The sequence below is a fragment of the Macaca thibetana genome, chromosome 17 (assembly GCF_024542745.1).
Source record: "Macaca thibetana thibetana isolate TM-01 chromosome 17, ASM2454274v1, whole genome shotgun sequence".
Classification (NCBI taxonomy): domain Eukaryota; kingdom Metazoa; phylum Chordata; class Mammalia; order Primates; family Cercopithecidae; genus Macaca; species Macaca thibetana.
The window spans coordinates 17,640,295-17,665,571 of NC_065594.1; the positions used below are offsets into that span (position 1 = coordinate 17,640,295).

At 38.6% G+C, this 25,277-nt stretch overlaps 1 protein-coding gene across 1 annotated transcript in view; it reads left to right on the top strand.

The window, feature by feature from the left end:
• FREM2 (FRAS1 related extracellular matrix 2) overlaps nt 1-25,277 on the top strand; it is a 180,171-nt gene that overhangs the window by 122,411 nt on the left and 32,483 nt on the right. The window contains 5 exon segments of the mRNA XM_050766107.1: nt 18,365-18,514; nt 20,246-20,455; nt 21,876-22,073; nt 22,782-22,946; nt 23,519-23,701. Of these exon segments, the coding sequence (XP_050622064.1) occupies nt 18,365-18,514; nt 20,246-20,455; nt 21,876-22,073; nt 22,782-22,946; nt 23,519-23,701 (906 nt within the window).

The following is a 25,277-nucleotide window of genomic DNA, read 5'->3' on the forward strand; positions in this document are numbered from 1 at the left end:
GAGCCACCTGGAACCGGAGGTGTGGTAAGGCAAGCACACCTGTGGCCACCACTGTTGAAACTATGCTGGGTTAGACCTGAAGCCTACACAGTACTGAGCCTTGCCCAAGGCCCTTCACTTCAGAATGACAAGTTTCCCCAGACCCCAAATGTGTCCCCAGGGATGCTGTCTGGGAGCCAGGGATTAGAATAAAAAACCTTAGCAACTTACCTGATGTTCTATTCTACTGCAGTTAAGCTGATATTCAAACCACAATACAAAGTGCTTGCTGCTCTTCTCTCCCCTTTTCACAGGCAGAGGGGCCTCTCCCTGAGACCACCACCACCACTGATAGTGGGGAGCTCTACCAGGCCACCACCAATGTTCGCATAAAGCCCAAGTGCTTTTCTCTTAGCTTGTGGTGAATGCTGACAGGCACAGGACTCAGCCGTCAGGACAATGGGCTCCCCTCTGGCCTAGGGAAGGTCCTGAAGTGCTGTGCAAGAACCTAGACCTTGACTCAGGGACCCTAGGGGCCTGCTTGTTCTTCTACCCCATTGCGGCAGAGCTGGTGCCTGACTTTTGGCTCTTGTGGTGGTGCTTTTCTGTGTACACATGGTTGTTAAAATTTGGTGTTTCTAGGTTGGGGGAACAAAGAGTGTAGCCTTCTATTCCACCATCTTGCTGTACTTCCCATGAATTGTTTTTATTTCATTGCGTTGTTTTTCTGGGTTCCTTGTATCTGGCTGTTTCCTTAAGATCATTATTTTGAATTTTTCAGGCATTTGGTACATGCCTTTTTCTTTGGTTTCTGTTACTAGAGAAATGTTTTGTTCCCTTGTAGAAGACAAGAAACAAATCTCAGAATAGGAAAAAAAAAAAAAAAGGAGGCTAAAAAATTTCAGGAGATCAACAAAATGAAGAGTTAATTTCTTGAAACAATAACAAACTTGAAAAACCTTTAGCTAGACTAAGAAATAAAAGAAGACAAATAAAATCAGATATTAAACAAGAGATATTACAGCTGATACCACAGAAATACACAGGATGATGAGAGGCTGCCGTAACAACTATATGCCAACAAATTTGATAACACAGTCCATTTTGTGCTACCATAAGGGATTACTGGAGGCTGGGTAATTTATAAGGATATGAGGACTATTTGATGCACAGTTCTGCAGGTACGAAAAGCATGGTGCCAGCACCTATTCAGTTTTTGATGAGGGACTCAGGCTGCTTTCACTCATGGCAGAAAGTAAAGAGGAGCCAGAATGTGCAAGATCCCATAGTGAGAGATCCCAAGCTTTTTAACAACCAGCTTTGGTGGGAACTAATAAAATGAGAACTCACTTACATTCACCAAGGGAGGACATTAATCTATTTATGAGAGATCTGTACCCATAACCCAAACACTTCCCATAGACCCCAGCTCTGATATTGAAACCAAAATTCAACATGAGATTTGGTGGGGACAAACCGTATCCAAACTATAGTAGAAGAAATGGATAAATTCCTGGACACATACAACCTGTCAAGATTGAACCATGAAGAAATAGAAAATCTGAGCAGGTCAGTAATGACTGAGGACGTTGAATCAGTAATAAAAAGTCCTCCATCAAAGAAGAGCTCAGGACTGGACGGATTCCCAGCTGAATTCTACCAAACATTTAATGAAGAGCTAATACTAGTTCTTCTCAAACTATTCCGAAAAGTTGAAGAGGAAGGAATACTTCAAAAGTTATCTTACGAGGCCAGCATTACCCTGATTTCAAAATCAAACAATCACACAACAACAAAGAAAAAACTACAGGCTAGGATCACCAATGAACATAAATGTGAAAATTCTTAATGAGATGCCAGCAAACTGAATCCAACAGCACATTAAACAAATCATTCACTATGATCAAGTGGAGTTTATTCCGGAGATGCATGTATGGTTTAACATTTGCAAACCAATAAATGTGATATGCACATTAACAGAAAGAATGATTTTTTAAAATATAATTTCAATAGAGGCAGAAAGAACATTTGATAAAATTTACTATCATGATTAAAACGCTCAACAAATTAGATTCACATGGTACTTGCCTCAATGCAGTAACAGCCATATATGACAAACACACAGCTAACATCATACAGAATGAGGAAAAATTGTAAGCTTATCCTGTAAGGTCAGGAACTAGACAAAGATGTCCACTTTTACCATTTCTATTTAATGTACTACATGAAGCCCTAGCCAGAGCAATTAGGCAAGAGAAAGAAATAAAAGGCATTCAAATTTGAAAGGAGGAAGCTAAGTGCCACTGTTTGCAGATGACATGATCTCATATATAGAAAACCTTGAAGACTCCATTGAAAAACTGTTAGAACTAATAAACAAATTTAGTAAAGTTGCAGTATACAAAGTAAACATAAAAAATCAGTAGCATTTCTATATGCCCATAGTCAACTATCTGAAAAAGAAATCAAGAAAACAGTTTCATTTACAACAACTACAAAAAAAAGATACCTAGTAATAAACTTAGTTAAGGAGGTGAAAAATCGAAAAATCTTTTTACGGAAACTATAAAACTTTGATGAAAGAAATGTAAAATAATACAAATACGTGGAAAGGTGTCCCATATTTGTGGATTGTAAGAATTAACGTCATAAAATGGCCAAACGACCCAAAGTGATGTACAGATTTAATGCAGTTCCTATCAAAATACCAATGACATTCTTCACAAAAATAGAAATAAACAATTCTAAAATTTATCTAGTACAAAAGACCCCAAAACAACCAAAGCAATCCTGTGCAAAAAGAACAAAGCTGGAAGCTTCATACTACCTCACTTCAAAATATACTACAAAGCTATAGTAACTACAAAACAACATGGTGCTGGCATGAAAAACAGACACATAGACCAATGGAACAGAATATAGAACCCAGAAGTAAATTTACACACCTACAACCAACTGATTTTCAACAAATGTACCAAAAATACATGTTGGGGAAAAGATAGTCTCTTCAATAAGTGGTACTGGGAAAATTAGTTTATCTACATGCAGAAGAATGAAACTAGATCCCTATCTCTCACTATATATAAAAATCAACTCAAAATGGATTAAAGTTCTTAATGTAAAACCTGACTCTAATAGAAGAAAACATAGAAGAAATACATCAGGGCATTGGGCTGGGCAAGGACTTTTTAGATAAAACTTCAAAAGGATAGTCAACAAAAGAAAAAATAGGCAAATAGGATTATATCAAACTAGAAAGCTTTTCCATAGCAATGGAAACTGTTAAGAGAGAGAAGAGACAACCTACAGAATGGGAGAAAATATTTGCAAACTGTAGATGTGACAACGGGTTAATATCTAGAATATATAAGGGACTTAACAGCAAAACAACAATAATAATGTTAATATTAATCAAAAATGGGCAAAAGGCCATTTCAAAAGAGTGCATACAAATGACAAACAGGTATGTAAAAAACTGTTCAACGTTGCTAACTGTCAGAGAAACACAAACCGAAACCAAAATAAGATACCATCTCACTTCAGTTAGAATGGCTATTATAAAAAAAGACAAGTGTTGGTGAGAATGTGGAGAAAAGGGAACACTGACATACTGTTGGTGGGGTTGTAAACTAGTACAGCCATTATGGAATACAGTATGGCAGTTCCTCAATTAACTAGAAACAGGATTACCATATTATTCAGCAATCCCACAGTTGAGTATTTACTGAAAAGATTTGAAATCCATATGTTGAAGAGGTATCTGCATGCCCATGTTTATGGCAGCACTATTTACTATAGCTAAGATATGGACTCAACCTAAGTATCCAAAAGATGAATAGATGAAAAACTGTGGTATAAATAGCCAACAGAATACTATACAGCCATAAAAATAATGAAATCCTGCCATTTGAGACAACATGGGTGAACCTGGAGGACACCATTTTTTTTTTTTTTTTTTTTTTTTTTTTTTGACAGAGTCTCTCTCTGCCGCCCAGGCTGGAGTGCAGTGGCCGGATCTCAGCTCACTGCAAGCTCCTCCTCTCGGGTTCACGCCATTCTCCTGCCTCAGCCTCCCGAGTAGCTGGGACTACAGGCACCCGCCACTTCGCCCGGCTAGTTTTTTGTATTTTTTAGTAGAGACGGGGTTTCACCATATTAGCCAGGATGGTCTCGATCTCCTGACCTCATGATCCGCCCGTCTCGGCCTCCCATAGTGCTGGGATTACAGGCTTGAGCCACCGCGCCCGGCGAGGACACCATGTTAAGTGAAATAAGCCAGACACAGAAAGACAAATACCACATGATGTCACTCATATGTGGAATCTACAAACGAAAAAAAGCTGATATCATTGAAGCACAGAGTAGAACTGTGGTTATCAGAGATTGGGAAAAGGAGAAAGGAGAGGATGATGGGGAAAGGTTGATTCATAGGTACGTGTTACAATTACATAGAAAGAATAAATTCCAGTGTTCTATTGCACAGTAGGGTGACTATGGTTAACAGTAAAATATTATGTATTATAAAAAAGCTGACTAGGCATGGCAGCTCATGCCTGTAATCCCAGCACTTTGGGAGGTCAAGGCAGGTGGATCATCTGAGGTCAGGAGTTCGAGACCAGCCTGGCCAACATGGTAAAACCCCGTGTCTACTAAAAATACAAAAATTAGCTGGGCGGTGGTTGCAGTGAGCCGAGATAGTGCCACTACACTCTAGTCTGGGTAACAGAGCAAGGCTCTGTCTCAAAAAAAAAAAATTGCTGGAAGAAAGGCTTTTCAGTGTTCTCATCAAAAAGAGGACATACATGATGTGCTGGATATACTAACTACCCTTATTGGGTCATTATACAACGCAGAAATATATCAAAACATCAAATTGTACCTCATAAATATGGGAAATTACAGTGTGTCAATTAAAAAGCAAATTTTAAAAACAAAGAAAAAGGCAAATGAGCAAAGATCAGAGACTGCTCGAGTGGGTTTGTTAGCAATAGGAGTCCATTTGACTCGACCTGTTATGGCCAGAACCTCCAGAGGCCCTGGCTGCTATGCTGCTGTGTGCTCGCCTGGTCTTTTTGAAACTGTTGATACAATGCACTGTTCACTGCAGGAAAAGCGTTAAAGAGTTTTGTTCCACTGCACACACACAAGCTTGGCAAGCAGCCACTTGAATTTCTCCTGCTAGTCACATAAAAACATTTCACCACCATTACCAGAAAAGGCAAAGGCTCCAAACTTCTTTATGAGAAAAGCTAACCATTTTGTGTAATTTACACTGAAGAATGACCTTTCTGCCCGCAAGAAAGTGAGCACAGGCAGCTGTGCCAGGACGTAGGCCTGGTTCACCCAGAAATGAGCCCTTAAATTCATGGAGTGTACATTTACAGGTATGTAGTCTGCTAGAGTGGTTTTAGGATATCAAGGTTGTGATACCAATTAGGATCATGCTGTTCACAATATTAAATTAACTCATGTCTTTATTTTTTAGGGCTTCATAGATATCATATATTTTTATATAATCATAGCTAACATGAACACCTTCTTAGATGTGCTAAATCTTTTACCTGAACTATTTAACACACATAGGCACATACACAAATTATGAGCCAAGTTGTATTATGCCTGGGTTTTAGCATCTGTGAGTGGTTAGATAACTTGTCCAAAGTCAAACAGCCGGTAAGCATTTAGCCAGCCTGACTAAAGAAACTATGACATTAACAACTATGCAGCGCACCTCATATTATACTATCAGTATGTATATTTAATATACACAATGACCTTCTGATTCTACAATGTAATACTCAAAGATATTATTAGGTATCCTAATAGGAAAGTTTACAAGATGAAACAAGCTACATATACTTTTATAGACATACAGCACCTGAATATTGATCATTGAAATGTCATAGATATTAGGATAACTTGTAAATGAATTATCCTTGTTGATCTTTTGTCAATTGTAATTCCCCTTAGATCTTTAGGAAAGCTAAATAGTGCAGTCTCAATCTGGTACTTCAATTGGACAAGGAATAGCACTGCTTTTTCCACATCATCTAGCAAACCACCCAGTGAAAATGGTTGTCCTTCTGAAAGATTGCATTTTGGCTCTCTTGTCAAGTCCTCGTGGATAAATACTGTCTTGAGTTTGTTTTGTCTTTTTCCCAGTAACACTATCTGTCTAGTTCCCATCTCTTCCAAACAGAAAAGTGAATGCTGGCCATGCAATACTATCTTATAGACATCAAGGAATAAATATTTCTGATTTATCACCACCACCAAAACCCTGGAAGCAGTTCACTAAACATTTATAGGAACCTCAAGATCTCAGTCATAGAAAATTCCATTTTAGTTATGTTAAAAATCACATAAATCTGAGAAGCAACTTCTCAGATACTAGGCTTCGGAATTTGTAAGTTTAAAACTATTAAAATGAATTTTATAATAAAAACCAATAAAGGACATAAAAAGTTGATTACATGGAAAAGATCTCTTACTAAATACTATTGTTACGATCAGAAAGTCCTAATTATTTGCTGGTCACACAGGACTGGCATATCTTTTTATTGAAATCATAAAATGTACAGAAAATGCTGAAAAGCCAAACATGGCAACTTGGCTGAAAGCAGAGCCCTTCAAAGTCTTGGCCTGCATGCCTCAGTGATGTAAAGGGAGGCCAGCATCTGTGAAATGCTGCCATGGACTTGCCGGGCTATGATTATCTATTTTAAGTCTGGAAAACACACTGTGCACCTATAGTCTACTGTTGAAAACATGTACCTCCATTACTACACAGATGGCAGCATTTCCATGTATGGTATTAGAATGAAATATTGAGAAAACATTTTGGAATAGATGTACTATTTTCTGACATTGATAGATATACCAGTGGTCACTGTAAAGATGTGAAACTTGTTAGTTTGCTTCCTTATAAAGCCAGAAGTAGTTGTCTCATTAGGAGTCCTTCTGGTGTCCCTATGTTCTCTGGGAACCGTCCTTCTCTTTGTAGATAAATGTTACCTTTCAGAGGGAACAGATAGCTATTATGTTTTCCCTGAGAAATAGGTCTTCATCCTATCTGACTGAACATCCGATCTTCTTTTCCCTCATTTATTCCTATGTTGTAAATTGTATACATATTTTTTTTGCAATTGGCCTTAAATCTTCCTTAAAATTATGTACCAAACCTTATACTGACGTAGAAAGATACAAGATTGCCCAGTGAAATATAGTGCTACTATTATTTGATAAACCAGTAAAGTATGTGGTAAATAATCACAATAATAATTTATACTGAAATTTTAAACATATAGCTAAAACTAAAAATGCCTTCTTTCTCTAGGCCATTTGTAACAATTTGAAGCACTTAAAATTATGGATGAAGCGTTTCCTTCATACTACTGGAGAAATAAATCATCTTTTTTTCTCTTTTTTCTATGAAACAGGTCTTTTTTCTGTCTCTCTGAAACAGACATTTGAAATAATTTGAATCCACACATTTATTCATTTAAAACACACACTTAACATCTCTCATGTTTCCAGATGCTGTGCGAGGGTAGAGGGAACAAGGATTAGTCCTGGCCTCACTTAACTTGTTTATAGGACCCTGCTAAGTGGCCGGCAGTCTCCAGGACATTAAGGACACAGTGGTGAAAGATACTAGCCCAATCTATAGAGACTTCGAGAAGGAAATGGACAAATAGCTCCCACAAGGCAAAGGATAAGTCCAGGCTCCACATGCAGTGACAGCTTTCAGAAGGTTCTCTCGCTTGGCCTCAGGCTCCTGGAAGCCCAGTTCTCTTCCGCACAAAGAATGGAGGAGCCTGAATCATTGAGTGGGCAGCCAGTAAACTGATGCTGAGAGTCACGTGTCTTTTTAGGCTGTGACTGTCTCTCTATTGTGAAGACAACTGCACTATTTGGGATGAGCCAAGTTACAGTACAATTCAGCAGTTCCTGAGTTTAAATGCATTCCCGTGAAAAGAAATAAAACAGCTGATAGATCTTTACTCGTGAGTATCTTTTCAAAAAGCAAGAATGTAGGTATTGTGAGAGGAAAAAAATAGCTTTCTTTTTACACCTTATAGAGCTGAACTATATCTCAGTTTCAATTTCCCTGAGGGTGTTTCACAAACAATGGGTTTCACAGGCCCAGGAAGTACACTACAGGGCTGTAGCTCTGTGGTCAAAATGCCAACAAGGAGCCCATTCTTTCCTTTTTCTTTTTCTTTTTCTTTGTTTTTAAGAATCACACTTATTCAGAAGGGTAATTTTTGAGAGCACACTCCCTGCAAGAGAAGGCTTTAAAAAGCCAAAGCCACAGTCTTTCATAGTCTCAGTGCTGCAAGATGATCCTATAAATACAAGATAAAATTAGAAGTGGTCTAGGTGTTGCTTTACGCCTGTGGGTCTAGCGTGATGGTCTGCATCTCATAAACTGGTGGAATGCTGTCTGCGCTAAATAGCGGGTTGAAAGCAGTACAGTTTTGTAAGTCTTTCCAGGGGATCGCTACCCTCCCAACAAACCTAGCATGCCTGTTTTCTGTGATGTTGGTCCTCAACATATATTTTGAAGTTTTTAAAATGACAGTACATCTAAATAGTAATATGTATTCGATCTAATTCAGTATACTGAGAGGACAAATAAACTCTTTGCAGTAGAAGATGTCAGTTTAGCACTCTGAGGAAAATTTCGTGACTCTGTTCAACACATCCCTTGACATCTCTGTGAAGAAGGAAGCTTCATCAAACCCTGTGATATAATTATGGAAGACACAGTGATTGTGTCATGTGTGAAAACTCTTTTTTTCTTCTTCTTCTTAAACAGTGCAAGAAAAGTAATGTGGACGCACATCTTACCAGAGTTAATGCCTTAGATTCTGAAAAGCATCAAAACAAATCAGGAGAAAAACTCAATAGATTAGAGCACTCAGTCCTTGCCCTGCCCTGTTTTATTCTCCCAAATCCCTTATCTTGGTGAATGGTTCTATCAGTACTGGATTCCTTCCTCTCACTCCTTACCCCAACTCCTTGATTCTACCTCCTTCATCTCTCTAAACATTATACCCTTGTTATTTTTCCCTGTCTGAACTGCCACCACCTGGTCCAAACGAACTTCATATCTTGCCTAGATTCTTGCACTTGCTAACTAGACTGCCTGCTTCCAGTTTGCTCAAATCCCACCCCTTTCCGCCAGCCCATTCATCCTCCAGACCCCTAAATGCATATTTCATCATCATGTTCCCCCCTTTTTTAACACTGAGCATACCTCTCACCTGCTAATTTCTAAGACAAGGCTCCCACCACAAGGTCCTGCATGGCCTGGCCATGGCTTCCTGCTTTGCTTGTTCGCCCCATCTCCTCATTCCAAGCAGCATACAATACACACACCAAACTCTGCAGCCCCCAAACACATGAGGCTATCTACATATCTTTAGTTTCTATTTCTGCTTCTACTTGAAAAATTCTCCCTCTCTACCTCCTCATTCATCAGCTGGCTAACTCATATTAATGCCTCAAAATTCAGCTACCAACCATTAAAATGATAATAATAACTTATGGTGACTGAGCACTTTCTATGTGCAGGTAAAGTAATAACTTTAGGGTCATCTTATTCTTCCTTTAAAAGAAAACGTTCACAATTGAGCAACAGATAAGAGATGAGAGAAGAGCCAGGGGACAGTAGTAATATGGAAAGAAAAGGATGAAGATGCAAGAAAAAAGGTGTGGCCCACAATATTAAATTCTTCAAAGATAAAGACAAAGATTTGTAATATGCAGTTGGATTTTGCAAAAAGAAGGGCACTGGCCAATTTGCAGAAAGTATTTCTTGAGTGTTTTGGAGAATGAGGCTGTATTTCAATGAGCTTAAAATTAATTGAGAGCTGAGAATATGAAAATAATGGATAGAGCATTTCAAGTTATTATTCAAGTGAAAGGAAGAAAGAAACTTTAAGATCAAATACTTGTGCTTGTGGCAGTGGACGGAGTGGTGATATTGTGGGAAAGATATGTTATGATGATTTTATGTAGGGAAGAAAGATTGAGGAGAGAGAGTTTTGTCACATAAAGTAGTAAAATTGGGTAGCATAATCTAAGCAATTAGAATTACATCATACATGGAGAGGCATGATATGCTTATGAAGCCATATTGCCCCACATCTAATCCTGGCTCTGTCTTATAAGATATATATTCTTGGGATAATTATCTAACCCTTCTCTGCCCCAATGTCCTCATAATGTAACAGCCTGATGGGTTATTCCTGCTCGGTACACAAATAAAGACCACGGCATTTTAGTAAAGAAAGAGTTTAATTGACATGAGGTCAGCCACGCCATGCAGGAGACAGAGTTCTTACTCAAATCAGTCTCATCAAAGGCTCATAGGTTAGGGGTTTTCCAAAGGTATTTTGAAGGAAAAGGTGGGAGTGGCTATGCAATGGGCGCTTGCTGCTGATTGGTTGGGTCAGAGATTAAATGATAGGGAATTGAAGCTGTCCTCTTGAGCTGAGTTGGTTCTGGATGGGGCCATAGGAGCCACCAGTTAACAGCTCCAGGTGGAGCCATGGTGTTAGATACGCACAGAACCTGAAAGGATATCTCAAAATGCCCATCTACAATAGAAGAGTGATGTTATTTGCAGGAGTAATTGGGGAAGTTGCACCTTAGCAGAATTCAGGCTCCTCTCCTGCTGTAGGCTGGTGGTCTCGCATTAGCTTCATAAAGGAACTGAGTTTTAGGGACGGGCTGTTTTCATTTAAACTATAAACTAAATGTCTTCCGAAGTTAGCCAGCCTAAACCCAGGCAGCTTGAAAGCTAAAGAAAAGGTCGGGGGGGTCGGGGGGCGTGGGCTAGATCAGATCTCGCTCACTGCCATAATTTTCTCACTGATATAATTTTTTCAAATGTGGTTTCAATAATAGTATCTACCTCATAGGGTTGTTATAAAGAATAAATAAGTTAATATATGTAAAGCACTTAGAATATGTGTTTAGCTGTCATTACTATTACTGTCAAGACAATTGTGCAATGGTGTGTTTGTTTTCTGTTTTAACTACTAGACTAAGAACTCTTCGAAAACAAGGGCTGTATCATATCCCCAGTAGGGAGCACAGTGCCTGATCCATAATAGGTGTTCAAAAAATAGATAATAAATGGATGGTTAAACGTATGCAGGCAGGAGGGTTGGCCAGGACTACCTTTCTTGATATTCTTCCTATCACTAGTTGTTTTTATAATATACAAAAAATTAACCCCAAAGAATAAAGCCTTATTTATTTTTTAAAAACCCGCATGTAGTATATTCACAGAATGTCAAACATCTAAGAACAAAACATGTGCTTTGTAGCTTGCTTGAATTTTCCTAGGTCCTTCTCTGAAAAGCAGTGGTTAACCTTCCACCTAAAGGCTGCAGTGAGGCATTGTCATTGCCCTAGAAAGTTCTGGCTACTGCAGTTTACATTCAGCTAGTAGAATGAAAATGATGAACAGTTCCTTAGTGACATTACATTTACCTGAACACCAGTAGCCTTAAATTGGCATTTCCCCGTGTCAACCATTTATTTAGCTATCCAATTCTATTACCCAGGCTCCTCTCTGAGCTACCTTTTACCCCATCACTCACAGGCTCTGCCATGACCATCACTCATATCACCCTGATTCAGGGCTGCGCTCCTTTCACTCTAGAAGGTGGCCTTGCTTTATTTTTAAATCGTATTTTAAAAAGATATTAGACAAGTTTTTATTCTCTATAAATGAAAATACACATTTAAATGATTAAACAAGTTGTTCTCTTTAAAGCCAAGGATGTTACTGAGTAAATATTATCTGATATAAGACGTCATATAAAAATCACAATGCTTATGTTTTCATCTTCTTGGTTACTCCTTAAACACAAACCATTTTAAAGACAAGAATGGTTTTCTAACTCCTATTTTTCCTTGAGAGGAAGCACCTATTATCCTTCCAGTAAAGACTGCAGGAAGTAAGCATGAATCAATTGGATTAAATGTTGAATGAAAGAAATAGCTGCCAACTAGTATCATATCAACAAGAAAAACACAAACGTCCCAGAAGGGCAAGAAGAATATCTTGGACCTGAAAGCTTAGAGATCTGACTTCACATAGATCAAATTGGATATTGCAGTCCAGAAATCTGAGAACCAAAGAAGTTGATTTCCCCAGTGTCAGGCACTTCATAAGTGACTGAGAGGGGAGTGGCACTCCTGGCTTGCAGAACAATGATTTTTTTTTCCATGTACAACACAAGGAAGCAGTGCAACAGCGTTGGCTGCTAACATAGAGTAACACAAGGATAACCGAGGAAGAAGGATCTCACAATAAAGGAGCACATTGGCGATATTGGCTCACTGCAACCCAAATTACCTTTAAATTTTAATCTATCACTGCTGCTGATGAAGCCGAGTAGACAGCATAAGATACAGAATCGCAGAGCATCAATATCTCAAATATTTTTTAACCTGGGGGGTAAAACTAAAATAAATATCTATATCTATATATGTATATATATGTGTACATATGTGTGTATATATATGCGCATATATATATACACACACACACACATATACATGTATGCTTTACAGTCTGGTAGTCCATTTTGTGAAAGAACTGAATTTAATCCCTTTCTGATAGAGTTTGGGCTTGTTTCCAGTTGCACTGTAACACAGATGAATGAAATACAATGAGCAATCCTTTGTATGCATCTTTGAACACTTAGGTTAGCATTTCTATATGACATATCCCCATATATTGAATTTCTAGGTAAAAATTTTGTCCATAAGAATCTTGTGAAAACCTTTTATGACTCCTTTCCTGCCTTAATAGTAGTCAAAGGCACAGGCTTTATCTAGATATGCATCCTAGTTCCACTATTTCCCTGATGTACAGCACAACTTTGGGCAAATCTCTTAATCTCCCCAATTCTTGATTTCCTTATCTGCGAAAATGGGATTAATATAGTACACACCTCAGTGGGTGGTTGTGAGGATGAAGTAAGGTACTGAATGTAAAACAACTACTACTGTGGTATCTAGCAATTAAGTGACTAGTTTTAAAGATGCTGAAATGAGCTAAAACAATACGCAGATTGCTGACTGCAAGTTAACTGCCTGTGAAGGTTTTTAAAAACAGTGCTGTGCCTGTGTGGAGGCAAGGGCCATGTGCAGGTCTCTGCATCTTCTGCTCAGTTTTGCCATGAACCCAAAACTGCTCTAAAAACTAAAACCTATTAACAAACAAACACAGGTGCCTGGAAGTGCCTGTTGGAGATTCTGATTTGGAAAGTTGGAGATAAGGCCCTAGCATCTGTATTTTTAAATTCTGTAGGATAATTCTAGTATACTTCCCATTAGGGAACCAGTGAAGGCAAAGTATTTCAAAAGAAAAGAAAAAAAAAAAAAGCCTCTTCTCTTTGAGTTCATTTTAATTCGCTTTTCCTTCCCCGTGAATTTCTTACAGATTCAAAGGGCAGCCTTACAAAGTCATTTTACTACAAAGAAAAGCACCGGCTCCTCCTTAGGCTTCTTAACTGCTACTGCCTGATGCTAAGAGTGTCCTCTTCTGACTCACCCACCACAAAGACAGACGTAGTTATTCATTTGCTGTAGCAAATAAATAATTCTACTCTGATGTTAATTCATTCTACACATATTGATTGCACACCTATTACATTGATTAAACTACGTGTTAGGGAAGTACCACTGAATAGAGGAAGCTTGATTCCTCCCCTTAGAGAGCTCAGAGACCATGGGGGACATACTCACAGTGACAGCGGAAGTTGAACCAGGGCTTTGTTTGGTAGGGGAAAGCAGGGTGCTCCCCGCAGAAGTGACTTCTCAACAGAAGCCTGGAAGATGAGCAGAGCAGGAGGTATCCGGATGAGGAGGGAGGAGTATTCAAAGCAGCAGCAGCAGCCATAGAGCAAAGGCTGGGAGGGGCACATTGAAGACCGGATTGTTTACTAGAAAAGGGGCTAATATGAGATTGAAAAGGCAAACCAAGATCAAATGTTTCAGTGTCTTATAAACCATGTTAAGTAGCTTGTGAATAATCCCAAGAACAGTAAGGAAAGTTGAGAGGCTTTCAGCAAAGGGAGTACTATGATGAGATTTGCTTTGAGGGATGACCACTTTCCTTAAGAGCCTGGTTAAGTGGCTGCTGGGAAAACTCAAAAGGAAGGTGTTACTAATCTGCCTGCAGCTAGATTAGTGGCAATGAGACAAAGAGAAACCCGGGGAAGGGGAGTGGAGGTGACCCTGTGGATTCCGTTATGGAGAAGTCCACCTTGAGGTGCCCAGGGGACGTGGATTGATTAGGCATTACAGCTCAGAAGAAAGATCTCATTTGGAAACCATTCCTTTGCATTATTTTCAGCACCGGACAGAAAGGCAGCATTAAAGCTTTTACTTCATTCAGTTCTAAGCAAACACATTGGTTAGATCTACAAAGCTTACTTGAATGATGGTCTATGTGCACGTGAGTAAATAAGATTTGGCTCCAGATAGCAATTACTACTGGCACCTCTTCGTTTCATCTCAGGAGACACAATGTAATTGTAAACATCCATCTAGACACTGGGAAAATTTTTCCCTCAGGGAAAGAAACTTAAATTGTTTCTCTTTGTCTTTGTTGCAGGTATCTGTGCTGTATGGCTCACCTGGCCACCTCTTCTACATTTGTAGGAAATAAATGTGATCCTATCTGTGCTGTAGGTAGTGAAAGTATCCCCAACCTTGAGAAGCACATTAATATTTAATGAGCTAAAATAGACTTTTCTGTAGTCAATGCCTTGATCTATGTCCTTTATTTAAAAGTATAAAGACCTCAAGGGATAGAGTGTAGAATTTGGCTTCCCTTATGAATTTCACACTCACTAGGCCAATTCAAAACCTCCCTTGCACTGCTCACAGTCAATTTGGATAAATTTATCTTTCCTCTGCATTCTGGAGTGTCATCTGAGGGTGGTGGAGTGATGAACAAGGACTGTTTTATGGTCTTAGGTGGGTGTAGGCTATGAGATGTGTGGCTTTCTTTGATCATCCTCTTATTCCAGATAATAATATCCTCCACTGATTGTTTTATCCATGAAGTCTGTGAATTTAAACATGGTACAAGGCACAGTGTGTATTTAGGAGCTGAATTAAAGAATTGAATAGACTTCTAGTTTACTTTAAATTGTAATGGGGTAGGGGTACTTCCATAACTGATCTAGAAAGATCTTCAGTTTATTTATTTTCTTAAAAGAAACCAAGTTTCCAGGCCATAAAAAAGAAAAAAGTTTACCAAAGAAAGAGGTGAGTTAAAAATCTTACTCATAAATAGTAATTTTGGGGAGACAAGCAATTATTCTGGATTTTGCATAGATACCTTTCAAAGGCATGACAGTCACATCCATTTGTTATTTTATTCCTTCCTCTTGCTTAGTACTCATTAAAATGTTCCAGGAATATCTTGCTATTTTTCTTAAGTGACATCTATAACTCAACTTACTGCTTAATGTGTCTTTAACTCATTCATATTACATAAGGTTTTCTCCCAGTGGTAATTATTATAAACAATATTCAAATTTTAGGTATTTTGAAAAGATGCTGAGAAATTGAAATAAACATAATCGTTACTTCTTTTTCGTTCTCACTCATCTAACACTGAAAAAATATACTGATGTTTAAACATCTTTTTAATTAATGGCATAAGAAACTAGATAGAGGTTTTTTTCCTATAGAAACTATTGAATGTGTTTTAATCTCATAATAATCACATCAAACTTTAACTTCAGTAATTGTAATTGATTATTTGAGTTTTTCAGATTATTCAGTTTTTCAGTCATGATGAGTGGAGCACAAAGAGGGAGAAAAATCATATACATAAATCTACTCATAATCAAAAGCTTTAAGGAAGTGATTAACTTTTCTAACTCCTTTTATTAGCACTGTATTAAAGTTGAAGGATTTAGGGTTAAAATCCCATTTCCATTCTCCCTCTTTCTTTCTACAGGAGATAACAATATATTATGCAATAGGCAACATAATCATGTGGTTTGCATCATTCATATCCGTTTTATTTTCATAACGTTGTCACATGTGCCATGCCACCCCCACCTCTTTCTCTCTTTCTGTCTTGCTCACATACACATTCACACAAATACACCCACACACATATAAAACACATGTGTTTGTACATATATGGTAACTCATTCATCTTCATTTCAAATGACAACTTAGAAGTTTTCAGAGTACTACATACATAAGACTTCCATATTTTTTCTTATAAAAACTACACATTAAGCTATAAAGGAAAACTACGTGTTTTGGAGTTGACAGAATGAGTCTGAAACATGCAACACACCATTTGGTCCCCAATGTGTAACTTATTTGGTGTTTAGCAGTTGTGTATTCACTCACCTGATTTTATGACGTTGCTTTTTTGTTATGTGTCTGCGAGGACTTGGGAGGTGGGAAGATGGGGAGGCATCATTGTCAAATAAAAGGTCCTCCCTTAACTGCATTTCACAGCTCTCTCCCATAACTCAGAAACCTAATTTGGGTGATGATGTGGTTTGTCAGGAATGTGAAGAGACTAACAGAGATCACTTGTTGGATGCAGGTGATCAAGCCTCTGTGATAATTATGGAAGCCTTTTAAAAGACTTACAGATGTGCCCGGTTTGGCCATCTGGTCAGAAGATGCATTTTCAGAGTTCTCTGTCTTCACCTTTGTGCCCTGCCTCAGTGTGGGAAATGTCAGGAATGTACTGGCTTGTAGTTGAGTTCTGCTTTGACAGAGGTTAACAGATAACACCTTCGTCTGTACACGTACACTCATGTGCCCTAGCACCGTCCAAGTTGAAAGGATAAGAAGGAGGTTAACTATGCTGCAGCGACATTTATCACCCTCTGAACCAAAATATGTGAACAAAATTTCTAAGGTTGGTTTTGAACTATTCAAGAATTTGAAGGGGATGTATGATTTTTATCATGCCCACAATGTGAAGAAACAAAGAAAACAAACTTTTCCAGTTTAAATAAAGGGTAATTTATTTGGGGCAAGAAAATAAATCATACTGAATGTGAACAATGCACAAAATGAATTTTCTTTGCCTTTCCAAGTAGCTTTGTGAGCCATTGTTGTAGAGTTTTGCTTAATTTGGTATGTGTGGGAATTCAATTAGTTGCTCTGAAACATGATATCATGTTTTTAGTGGCCTTCCTTCTTAAGGAACAGTAATGTGAGTTGCATGTTCTTTTAGATGCAGTCCTTTCGAATCTTGTAAAACTAGAGCCAGGTGACTAGAATGTGTCAAGTCAAAGAGTTGTTCACCTTATGTGTGTACATTCACCTGTGTCTGTTCATGCATGGTAACTATTATCATTAACCTTTATTCTGGGTGATATAATTTATCTTTCTTAATAATTGCTTATAAAAATAAGCTCACAATGAGTGAAGTATATACTACTTTTACAATTTCCTGTGAGCCTCTATATAATTCAAAATAAATTTTTTTTACAGTAAGATCACAAATTAAATCTCTGTTTTTTCATTGGTCAGCTGACTGCTAAACTTTGGACTTCTAGCAGCTCTGTCACAAGGTAAACCATTGGTCACAGGTTGAGTCAGGCAGAAACTGATTAGATCAATTGAAATGTATCACCAGTATTGGAAAAAAATACGAAGACCCCAAAACATGTGCCCTAGTTTAGTGACTGAATCTGCCTCATTTTCATGTGTGTTTAGAATTAATATTAACCCCTTCATATGAGATTATTTCTTTAGTAAAGTCTCACTTAATATAGAGCATCTCCAATACTCTACAGGCAACCTGCAGTCAGGCCCTGCAGTCTTCAGGACTAGCAATCATATATTCAGTCTAGTTATGACAGTAGGTTCTAACACTTGTGATTATAACACGCCCACATACACCGAATTAAGCCCAAATCTAATGGGCCAGAAAATGGCATAATGCAAAAAGTTATAGCTCTGTTCCAGAGTGGAAACTTGGTAGGAGATAATAAAATGAGTGGCTAGGCCAAACTAAAAAAAAAAAAAAAGAAATCAGGTATGTGCTTTGTTTCATTTAGTTCTATTTTTCCAACTAAGCTTCCAAAGACACTTATAATCCCACATACGAAGGACAAACAAACTTATGCCTCAAGATGAGAATGTTTTATTAGACACTTTACTGTGTGTATGTTCGATTGTAAGCAGTAATATTTTGACCTGAAAAGTACAGATCGAAGAGATGTTATCTCACTAAAAGGAAAAATGTATGATAAGGAAGTCCCTAAGAGTAAGCACACTCTTCTTTGGAATCATGTCAATAGAGTTTGATGGGAAAAAATAAAAATAACAGAAATGATTTCTGTTCCTTTCTTAACAGAACCCATCTTCTACTTCAGCGATGTGGAGTACTCCGTGGATGAGAGCGCTGGCTACGTGGAAGTTCGGGTGTGGAGAACAGGCACGGACCTGTCCAAGTCTTCTAGTGTCACAGTGAGGTCTCGGAAAACGGATCCTCCCTCCGCAGATGGTGAGCAGTTTCCCGCTCGGCTCTTTAGACAATTTTCAATGACCATGGCACAAATTTGTTTAAAGCTGAAATACCTCACTTCTATTAAAGCAGTTTGGCTGGGTGTATTGTTTTTGCTGAAATTATTACTCTAGGAGGTAAATCTAGGCTTTATTTACCACTTTGGGAAAGTACATTTAAGGGCCATGAATCAGAAGCTAGGTTACAAACGTTAAGACTCAAAGGATCTATATACTAAGGCCTATATTTCCATGAAGTGGTTCTCTACTCTCAGCAAAACTAGTATTGCTGAATGCTGTGGCATTATAGGCAGGAAAATCATCTTGCTGCACATAATCTATCCCCACAGAAACCTATGACATTTAGGTACTGTGCAGGCATGTGTCTTCAGTTGGCTGTCTCCTTATTTTAACCATGAGTCCCTATAAATACTTCAGATCCAAAAGGTTTTTTCCACACTTCATTATAAAAAATGTACTAACTAGCACATATCTGCATTTTATTCCGGGATCTACATCTCCAAAAAGTTGGTTTTAAAGTTTACAGCAAGCATAGAATTCAAAATTTCCTTTTTTTTCCCTAAATGACCAACAATACAAACTTTCTCATGTACACACACATGAGAACACACACGCATGTCATACACACATCAGATATTCATCACACAAAGCAAGCACAGGTTATACCATTTGAAAAGTCACCCTTAGGTTTTAACTTTTTTAATGTAGTGGAAGCAGTATAGTGCTTTGCATGTAGCAGGTGCCCAGTAAACATTTGTTTAACTAAATTAATCATTTTAAAGAGAAATATTCAAATCAGAGATGATGGGAGGGAGAGAGAGAAATAAGAGCAAAGGGGAAGAAGCAGAGGAAAAGAAAAAAATATAAAAAGAACCACAAGGAGATACGGACATTCTACAAAATGAATTAAAGACAGATATGCTCAAGTAAAGTTGCACATTTGGAGGTAAAGTAGATACAAAATGAGAGTCAGAAGAGCGGAAGATATGAAAACAAAGAAAGAAGCAATATTATCGACCTATTGCCCACCACTGTCAGTCTTTGAGGATGTAGTGGCTACAGATTAAAAGGCAGTTTTGTTTTTAACTACTTTAGATATAAATGGAGGTATCAACACTAGATATAGCCCCTTTTGTCTGAAAAATATTAAATTAAAGATCAAATTGTAGAAGCTTCTCTCATTGCCTGGAACAAAGGTGGATGGAGTGTGGGCAGAGCTGGTTCCACTTAAATGTGTTGCTTTAACTGACAGGCAGCCATACACCTAAGTAGGATGTTCTACAGCAGCTCCAGCAAAGATACATAAATACTTAATCAATGTGAACAAAATTGTAAATGTCTATATTTCATATGTAATTTATGAGGATCATATATTTGATTGATATGCTGATTTTTCTAAGCCTGATTTTTATTACCTTTATTAGATAATTTTCAAACTAAAGTTAGAGGAACTATGACACAGAAAGCCAACATAACTAATCCAAAGGCTAACCATGAAACGTGGATAAAGTTCAGCAGCTGGTCTTTGATCTGTCACCACAGTAGCTATCTGGATATCTATTTGCATTGTATTAAATGTACTTTTCTGTAGGGTTATGCTGGTCTCTGTTTTTTAAAAGAAGAATTATAAATATAATTACATAATTTATGTCTTATAATTTTTTGAAATTTAATTAGTCCCCAACTGAATATTTTTTTGTTACTGTCATAGCTGGAACAGACTACGTGGGCATCAGCCGTAATTTAGATTTTGCACCTGGAGTCACCATGCAACCTGTTCGTGTCGTCATTCTGGATGACCTTGGAGAACCAGTGCTGGAGGGAATTGAGAAATTTGAACTGGTGCTTCGTATGCCTGTGAAGGCAGCCCTTGGCGAGCCCAGCAAAGCCACAGTCTCCATAAATGACTCTGTCTCCGATTGTGAGTGTTTATTAATTTTACAATGATAAGTAAAATCATAAGCTAAGGTTTATATATATATATGATAAGCAAGATGATAAACTATATATTTATATATATATATATACGTGTTTGTGTGTGTGTGTGTGTATATATATGTTTGTTTGCTAGAGCTTCCATAACAAAGTACCACTGTCTGGGTGGCTTAAATAACAGAAATTGATTATCTCATAGTTGTTGACGAGAAGTCCAAAACTAAGGTGTTGGCAGGCTCGCTTCCTTCTGAGCACTGTCAGGGACGGAGGTTCCAGGCCTCTCTCCTTGGCTTGAAGATGGCCATGTTGTCCCTGTGTCTCTTCACATCATGTTCCCTGTATGTGTCTCTGTCTAATTTTCCTCTTTTTATGAGAACACCAGTCATATTGGATTAGAGCCCACCCTAAAGACCTCACTGTAACTTAATTACGTCTGTCAAGACCCACTTACCAATAAGGTCACATCCTCAGGTGTTGGGGTTGGGATTTCAACATATGAATTTAAGGGGGACACAGTCCAACTCATACAAATACCCTAACTGACCACACCTTTCTCCTCCTGATGATTCTGATAGAATTAGACAGTCTCAGAATAAAACTTTTATTCTTTCTCTCAAACCTTAAAGAAAAAAAAAAGTGATATCATCAGTATCTTGATTGTGCCTCAAGAATTCCCCTCACGGCAGATGGGTGGAACCACGTGGAACTGCATAGACTCCTGAGTGTCAGTGATCTTTCCCCACTTCACAGCACAGGACACTTTCTGTCATCTCCTTCCCCTAGACACTCATACAGTTTCTCTGATAATGTGCCAAAAATGCTGTTCTGGGACAACTCTCTGCTGAACACATGGCACATCATCACAAGGGAATTCTGAACACTCTTCAATCATGAGGATTTCAACCGTGCTTGGAGGAGTCTTACCTATTGTCAATGAGGCCTATACGCAATTAACCTAGCATAGGTGTCCCTAAAAAAACACACACACACACACACACACACACACACACACACACACACACAGTCAACTTTCCCACATGATCTGAGTAAATTATGCTTATAATTATCTGCACAATATTTAGTGTTCTTCATATCAGGAAATTCTGAAAGCCTCATGACTAAGAAACATGTAGATACAAATATCTAAGGTTTGTGGTTTTATCTACTTTTTAGCATTTCATTGCATACCCTTCCTTTACCAAACAGGCAGAGCAAAATGTCAAAGGTAAGGAAATCAAAACTCTTAAGTGATTTGCTCAAGGTCAAAACATTGGCAAGTGACTGAATGGAGACAGAATCCAGTTCTTCTCACTTATTTTCCATTATTCTTTCCACTAAACCACATCTTCTGAAATGCCAGTTTCCACAAGGAAATTTCCGTTCACTTTGATCCTTTGTTTTTGCAGTGCCTAAGATGCAATTCAAAGAACGAATATATACTGGCAGCGAAAGTGATGGGCAAATAGTTACAATGATCCATAGGAGCGGGGATGTCCAGTACAGATCTTCAGTGAGATGCTACACCCGGCAGGGGTCTGCACAGGTGATGATGGACTTTGAAGAACGCCCAAACACTGACATCTCCATCATCACGTTCCTCCCTGGTAAGCTTGAGCTTAAAGTTTTTTCGTGAAATTTGAAGAAGCTGAATTTTTACTCAGAAATAGGTATCAGGGAAATACAAGTTCCTTGATATCAACAAGCGTATGGCATGGTTTTATGTGCACTAAATGAGGAAAGTGAAATCAATTTTTAACAGGTTGAATGAATGCCCTTTTTGTATCTGCATTAACTTATTGATTCCCAGTGATGTGATATATGGTTTCTTCAAAACTTATTCAGTGGACAAACGCATATGAAATGTACAGATTTTACAATGCTAGGAATTAAACTTAGCTCAATGATTTGTTTAGTAAGTCAGAAGTTAATAATACTACAAACTGGTGTTGAGGTCAGATTAACAATGATCAACCAGTACAAGGCTGCTAATCTTGCTTTCTGAATGTAATGCTAAAAATTCATAAACAAAAGTGGCATTTGTGCTGTTTCCTTTGTTTTCTAAGATGAGTGGCAGAGCTTAAAGACGGAAAGCAAAGAAATTCCCCATACATATAAGGGCTGGTCATTGCATATACTTAAATATGTATTCACTGATTCAGCAAATATCTACTGAAGGCTTATTACTTGCCAAACACTATTTGTTGCACTGAGATGGCAGGAAAAATCCACATTCTTGCCCTTATGGTGCTCACATTCTAGTTGTAGATACATTCCTATGGGACGTGATTGACCTGCTGACACTGTTGTTCCAGGTGAGACTGAAAAGCCTTGCATCCTTGAGCTGATGGACGACGTGCTCTATGAGGAGGTGGAGGAACTCCGCCTGGTACTCGGCACTCCACAAAGCAACTCTCCCTTTGGGGCTGCAGTTGGTGAACAAAACGAAACTCTCGTAAGGATCCGAGATGATGCTGATAGTAAGAAATCTTTTTTTGTGTTCAACTGTAAATTGGGAACTAAAATCCATCCAAGTCAAGGTTTTAAGTGACTCAGAAAAATCCCCCCGCCTCCTCTACTTTCAGACTAGGATTTTTAATCTGTTGAGAAATAGCAAAAAGACAAACAAATGGGGAACAAAATAAACAATTAAAACTGATCATTTTGACGCTGGAGAATATGGCTTACATCCAAACACTAATTCCCAAACATCCATGCCGGCCCTCTACTCTATACACACCCTTGGGTACAGGGGGACCAACAGTTTCCTCCCTTCCCCCGCCACCTTCTGGCCTGCTCATGTGTAATTTATGGCACATAGACAGCTGGCAGCACATGCTCTCTGGGGGCTGGTTAAATCCCAGGAAGGAGTTGGACAACATATGCCAGCTTTTCCTTCCACACACATCACTAATTTTGAGTGAGGGGACAGAGAGAAACCAGGAGCGTAAGAGTCCTTAAGCCCCTCCCACATGGAAACTAACATTAGAAATGGAGGAAAAGCATTCCCCTTACTAATAATGTCATTTGTCTGTGTTTCCCGCAATTTTAGAGACTGTTATTAAATTTGGAGAAACCAAATTTAGTGTCACTGAACCCAAAGAACCTGGAGAGTCGGTGGTTATAAGAATTCCAGTGATTCGCCAAGGAGACACTTCGAAGGTTTCCATTGTGAGAGTCCACACCAAGGATGGCTCAGCCACCTCTGGAGAAGACTACCACCCGGTGTCAGAAGGTACGGGGCTCCCAGGGCCTGTCTCCTCATGGATGGATCATGCCAACTCTGTGTGCCAGTGCCAGTGCCCTTAAGGAAAAGAAGGGAAACATCCAATTGAAATAAAAATAGGACACTCTTTTTTGGGGGGTGTAATTTTAAGGGGTACAAGTGCAATTTTGTTACACGGTTATACTGTGTCATAGTGAAGTCTAGTCTTTTAGTATATCCGTCCCCCGAATAATGTACATTGTACCCATTAAGTAATTTCTCAGTAAGCACCCCCTGCCACTCCCCCACCCTCCCCAGGTCTTCAGTGTTTATCATTCCACACTCTATGTCCACATGTACACATTGTTTAGCTACCACTTAGAAGTGAGAACGAGCAGTATTTGACTTTCTGTTTCTGAGCTGTTTCAATTAAAATATAAACATACTCTTAAATTTCTATCGTTTAGTAAAACAAACACAATGGGATTTATTTCCAAGATTTTTTCTTTTTGACTTACAGGGTATATGTGTTAGGACTTAGGGAAATTTTGAGTAAATGTGCTAGATAACCTTCTGTTTTGAGTTGACTTTCTATTGGTTTTACCTTCATTGTGGTTACCAGATTAAATAATAATTCCCTTATTTTTCTGTGTCATAATAACTGTGATAATAATCTCTTTTGGTTTAGAGAACACCAGCAATCTAAATCTAAACCAAAAAAGGAGCCACTTACAGATGTCTTTCATCCCTCTCTTTTTGCAAATGTTGAGCCATGTCACCATCTTTTTTTTTTTTTCTTTTTGTTTGGAGAGAGAGTCTCACTCTGTTGGCCAGGCTAGCGTGCAGTGGCATAATCGCAGCTCACTGCTATCTTCATGTCTTAGGTTCAAGCGATCCTCCCACCTTAGCCTCCCAAGAAGCTGGGACTACAGGCATGTGCCACCATGCCCAGCTAATTTTTTTGTATTTTTGGTAGAGATGGGGTTTTACCATGTTGGCCAGGCTGGCCTCAAACTCCTAGTCTCAAGTGATCTGCCCACCTTGGCCTCCCAAAGTGCTTGGATTGAAGGCGTGAACCACCAAACTCGGCCTGCCATTTACTTTTATCAGTAATTAAAACAAATCAGTTCTAGCTGGGCACGTTGGCTCACACCTGTAATCCCAGCACTTTGGGAGGCTGAGGAGGGTGGATCTCCTGAGGTCAGGAGTTCAAGACCAACCTGACCAACATGACGAAACCCTGTTTCTACTAAAAATACAAAAATTAGCTGGGTGTGGTGGTGCATGTAATCCCAGCTACTTGGGAGCCTGAGGCAGGATAATGGCTTGAACCTGGGAGGCAGAGACTGTAGTGAGCTGAGATCACACCATTGCACTCCAGCCTGAGAGACAAGAGCAAAACTCCGTCTCAGAAAACAAACAAACAAAAAACTCAGTTCTTCTCTCTCAGTTGCTCTCTCTCTGAATTATTTGCTTAGAAAATAAAAGTAACTTTATGTCAAAAATTACATTTATGAATTATTTGGAGTCTAAGTATTCACTGTGTTTTCTACTTTCCCACCTCTCCCTATCAAGAGTCATTCGTTCTTGATGATCTTAGCCCTTC